Below are 5469 nucleotides of genomic sequence, written 5' to 3'. Positions count from 1 at the left end.
TTCCGGTTCGAACCGGAACAAGTAGGGAGGGGGGGGGAGGGAAGGTGGAAGGAATAGAAAAAAAAAAAAAAAAGATTAAAATTAATCGTTACCGCAACCCCATTTTCGGTTTATTAGTTTCCTTTCGTTGGCCGTATAAAATGATTAATCATCGCCCATTCGATGGGTTAATTAATTGAAAACTTGAATCTATCGACGTCATATCTCATCATTAATCCCTTCCTCCCTATAACGTATAACATCGGATCGTTGTTATAAGTTGGACGGTTCCTATTTCGTTACGTTATCTCTCTCTCTCTCTCTCTCTCTCTCTCTCTCTCTTGGTTCGAAACGAGAAATAATAATGAAAGTAACGATAAAAGTTAACGATTCGATCAGATCGGGAGATATAGCAATCAAAATCGCGCCAGGTTGTGGCAGGCTGATTAAATCGCGAGCAGATTGGAGTTTACGTTCGGTAATTGCGAAACGACTTCTTGCCAGGCCCGGTTCTCTCCTCCTCGGCGTAATTAGTTCGTCGAAGTATCGGTAATGCGATTCCGGGCATTTAAAATGCCACGTTTATCGCGATAAATCCATCGAGGGATCAGAATCGATGGAGGATTAATATTTTATTAAACGAATCGACGATAATATTCCCTCGAATACGATTGGAACGAGTTTCCATAGGGACAAAATCGCGGGGATTCCTTTCAACCCCTCTCCCCAACTCCTGGAAGAACGCCATAATTTCGAATATAATCGAAAAGTTCGCCGTGGGAGGGAAGTTGTGGGCGACTCGATTCGCCTCCGACGAATTCTTTCCCGAATGGCCGGCTCCCTTCTTCCTGCTTATTTATGCATCCACGGAAACGACGGAAACTGGGTTGTTGACTGCGCTGCATCCACGTTAGAATCCACGTGGCACGATTTAATTCGTTCGAGGGGCAACGTTTATCTTGGAAAGGAAAAACTGCCGCTCGCATGTGTTAAACTTGGGCCAACATTATTGCAAAATGGCAGGAAGTAATTTGATAGTTTGAAACATTGTTACCAGATCGTTCTCGGAATATCTCATTTCCGATGTATTCGAGAGTTCTCGAATAATAATGTGTTGGTCCCCAACAATGTTGAAAAGCTCGTTTAATTCGCATCCGGAATAACGCATCATTCGTATTTTCTATTCGTTCCCTTCTTAAGATATAATTCGCAAATATTCGAAATTCGTAATTTCGATTTGGGACTAAAGAGTTCGTTCTAACAGAAAAATGTTTATTTGACAGATTTAAATTTTCATTTTTACGATTTGCAATATACATTATATAATTTCTATAAAATATTACAATAATTGTTATTTTAATTATATTTTAGGAGTATTATAATCGAGTTGTAAAGTTGTACTTTGATGATATTGAATTTAAACAAGGATCATTTTTATTATATATATTTTCTTTAATTTTACGAATGAACATTCAATATAATACATAGATGCTATACATAGTATAATATATAGTTATCATATATCTAACGCATGTACATTGCGTTGAGCGTATAATCGTCTTATTATTAAACTAGACGTCTGACCACATGCGATCCTGAATTACTTAACCGCCTGTCTATAGTAAACGCGATATAATTTACGAACATAGCTATTATAACCGTTTCTATTATTAACTGTTATCAAATTCGACGGAACATTTGATAATCAGATAATTAGATTAATTTATTCTGTAAATAAAAATTCGATTTAAATTAAGTTTCGAATGATGAAAAAAAATCGTGGAGAAAAATTTTAAAAAGGAGTTCAATAGGTATAGATAGTGAAGCGTTCAAGAGATGTTGAACGTTTGAGACGATACGAGAGATGATATTATAGTCGATTTGACCGCTTTGATGTGAAACGCTTTGACTGGACCGCGTATTTGAAATTTATGACATCGGCTTCGGCGAGTATTTGACCAATGATAAGCAGTGGTTGATTTCATCAGATCTTCAGACTCAAAGCCGTCCTCGGTGAATATATTTGTCAAGTAAATCGCGCGCGATATCGTTTCTCGTCCAATATTGAAAAGAAGATTATGATCTAATAAAAATTTTCCTCGTATCCTATTTTCGATTCGATTAATTTTCGATTATTCTGTAAATAAAAATTGCATGGAATATGATTCCATTAATGAAAAAATTGAACGTTTGTAAAAATTTACATTACAGAAGGAAATAAAAGATTTTAACAAACTTATCCTGAAAGTTATTACGATTAAAATCTTGCATTTATACTTATACGTTGCAAATTGAAATTTTGAACGAGAAATTTTTATAAATAGAATCGCAATTTTAAATCATGAAATACTTTCGCATTGCGACACATTGTTCATGACGAAATAAAAATTAGCATCTTTACGTAGACATTTTACGTAATCTACAATAAAACACAAGGGGACCGTTTCATTTTATTATTATTTCCCTTCCTTTTTTACCTTCATAAAGAGAGATCTAGGTTTAACAGCCGGAGAGAATATTCAACAGTTTCAGCTTTAAAATTGCTGAAAATTTGATTCAATTTTTGTACGCATCAATAAAAATTATTCCAATTCTCCTTTTTACGAATTAAATTATTTTATTTTCATTGCGAGAAAAACAATTCATCGTTTCGATTTGTCTTTCAGATCTCATATGATACAATTCTGCTTCGATATTCGATATCATGGTGTCAATATTCAGACGCAATTTCGCGCCAAGTCTCGCGTAACGCACAGTATAGGAAGATACGAGGGATTATAAAGGGTTAACTGTCACCGGCTCTTTTCTTGCTCGATGGAAACTTAGTTTATAAACTGTGGCGCGATTAACTCGCACAATCAACGCGTGCAAAGCCAACTGGCAGAAGCCAGGTAAATGGAAAACGAGGTACCAACTTCTAACGTTTAATACCTAGCATTTCATACCTAACAAAGCCTGGATTTCCGCGAGTTTGTAATTGGGAATAAAACTAAAAACAAATTCTCTTCTTCGCGTGAAAATTACAACAATTGTTTATCGAACATTCCTGAAGTATACTTGTTGTCCTAATATTAATATTAATATTAAGGAATATATTAATCTCTAGATGAATAAATAATTAAATGTTAAAGGTAACTATGTCTAAACAATTTCGTTAATCTAACTAATTATAAATTAAAATCCACAATGACAGGTATTTAATGAATTTAGACAATTATTAGAATATTACATTTTATTCGAGATATATATTTACATCTTACAAATTACATATTCTTATATATCTAACACGCGTGCAATTAAATTAACTGTTCTTCACCAAAGGCTCGTATTTTCCTCTTCGTTCTCTGTTTTTATTTTAAAAAGACGATCCGTCAATTAATTAACTTGTCGAGGGACAACGATAAAAGGAATAACTTTAATAACACCGTTTGCCCCCTCAAAGACTCTTGAATTCAGTCACGGACTCGAATCGAAGTTTAGCCTGAAGATTCTTCGTGTGAAACTTTTGCAGTATCATCGCCCCGTAAAACTTCTCGAGATCGTCGACCGTTCGATGCAACGAGGCTTCCCTGGCAGTTAGCAAAAGAGAATTCCACGGTGTCCACTCCTCGCCCTTCCTAAATCTAACCAATTTCAACTCTTCCAAACAATCGTTCCCGGAAATCGCCGATCTCCCGTGCCAGATCTCGTTCACTAAATGGTAAACGATCTTCGCATCGATAGCGAAGGCAAGGCTCCCGTAACAGCGCATTTTAATTTCGTGCCGTCTGATATCTCGAAGCAATCTCCGATAAGGTTGGTACACGAGTCGTGGGTCGGTTCGTGCCCTCGCGTGCAAACAGTACTCGCACGAAAAGGAACGTTGTCTCTGAAATTTTTCCACGGTCACCAGTCTGCCGCAACTTCTGCACGTGGTTCTGCAACCAGATTGGAACCAACCTCGCATCGAACCCTCCTGCTCCTTCCTCAGACACTCCCTGGCCAACCTCAAAAAAGCCATGTCAAGGGCGCTCCTCAACCAATTCAACTTGCTCCCCTTCACTCCGCGAGTGAGAAAATATATCTCCTGGTCCAACAAACGCATCAACTCGTCCGATTCCTTGCACGTGTGAGTCTCCACATCCTTCCTCAACTCGGTCACCGCGTTCAATCGTTCGTCGACGTTCGAGTTCTTCCTCGACAAGCGTTCGAACGTGTCCCGAAAGCGTCTCGCCTTCTGCGCGAGGATAGTGTCCACGGAAATCGTTTCCCCTCGGCCATTTTTCCAAACGACGGGCGCGCACATCTCGTCGAGAAACTTTCTGTAAGATTTCTCCCTCCTCTCCGACTTCACCTTAGTTTTCATCGAGTCTATGGCCCGCAGCAACTCCACCTCCTTGGACAGGATCAGACCACCGTAGGCGATCCTGGCCGACTTGTACAGATGCTCGCTCGCCCTCCTCGTCTCGTCGATGCGCCAACGATCGAGCAGATTGTACAGCAGCTCGAAGTCAGCCCTCGTACTCGGCGGCACGCGGTTTAGTATCACGAAATCTTGGCTGCGATAGTGGTGCCTCGGCTCCAACTCGTTCGCGTCCTCAGCGAGGGGTGAAACGCGGCCGCCCGACGAGATCATCGCGGTTTGCCGAGCGCGGTAATCTCTGCGGACATCGTCGAGCGAACGTTTGAACAGGTGTTGTTGCAGCGTGATTCTGTTTCGTAGGGATTGCCTTCCTTCGAGTGATTTTTCATCGAAGCGAGAAAATCGGGTCGGGTTGAATCCGGTGGAGGTTCAGGAAGAGGTTCAGGAAGAGAGAGGATTGTGTTGGAAATATTTCGCTCGAGTTCAGGAAGTTCAGCGCTAAGTACTTAAGTATGTAAGTTTGGGGAAAGGGAGGGATTGTAAAATTATTTAAGTTGATCGAAGTAATAATTCGAGGGGGTTGGGAGAGGTTTTAATTGATCTATATTATGTTAAATTATTGTAGCTCGGACGGGAAAGTTTTAAAGCACTTCCCTTTGACCTACTTGAAGCAACACGGACAAATTTTCCACGCCTCTACTAGCGCCGAGTTTTAAGCGCTACCACCCTTCCCTTGGAAGTTGGGTCACGATTAAAACCGACTGATTTTAATCAACCATGGACGTATTTCAATGAAGATACGAGAAAACCTCGCCCTTCCTCTAAAGAATTTTATTACTTTATCTTGAGATGCTCACCTGTAAAACCTCTGTATCTTTACGACGCTCTCCAGCGTCTTCTCGTTTGGGACATCGTTGAGATTTGTCTTCTTGGAAGGGCTGGCTACGATTTTGTCGTGGATGTCGGGGAAGAAATACGCCTGTACACCCACGTCCCGCCCCGTGTTTGTAAATTTATCCGTCGTGAGACCCGTCTGCGTACACGCGTTGCGATAAACGATCCCGGTTACTTTGCTCCTCCACCCAACCAGGGCTGGTGGTTTCGTTGTCGTGGCCGGTGTTGGGCTCTCCATTTGGAAGTTCGGTTCA

At 40.4% G+C, this 5469-nt stretch overlaps 1 protein-coding gene across 1 annotated transcript; it reads right to left on the bottom strand.

Moving 5' to 3' along the window:
* Positions 1–3319: 3319 nt before the first annotated feature.
* On the bottom strand, positions 3320–4626 carry LOC102671292 (IQ and ubiquitin-like domain-containing protein). Its single transcript, XM_031510391.1, has one exon. It carries the CDS (start codon positions 4592–4594, stop codon positions 3416–3418), a length of 1179 nt encoding a protein of 392 aa, XP_031366251.1. The 5' UTR covers positions 4595–4626; the 3' UTR covers positions 3320–3415.
* Between the last annotated feature and the right edge of the window lie 843 nt (positions 4627–5469).

This window comes from Apis dorsata, unplaced genomic scaffold (genome assembly GCF_000469605.1).
Source record: "Apis dorsata unplaced genomic scaffold, Apis dorsata 1.3 scaffold_3, whole genome shotgun sequence".
In the NCBI taxonomy this organism is placed as follows: Eukaryota; Metazoa; Arthropoda; class Insecta; order Hymenoptera; family Apidae; genus Apis; species Apis dorsata.
The sequence above is the reverse complement of the archived record's forward strand: the minus strand, read 5'-3'. Positions and strand labels throughout refer to the sequence as shown.

Coding starts and splice junctions, on each gene's coding strand:
- LOC102671292 (XM_031510391.1), bottom strand. CDS start 4,594: ATGATCTCGTCGGGCGGCCGCGTTTCACCCCTCGCTGAGGACGCGAAC.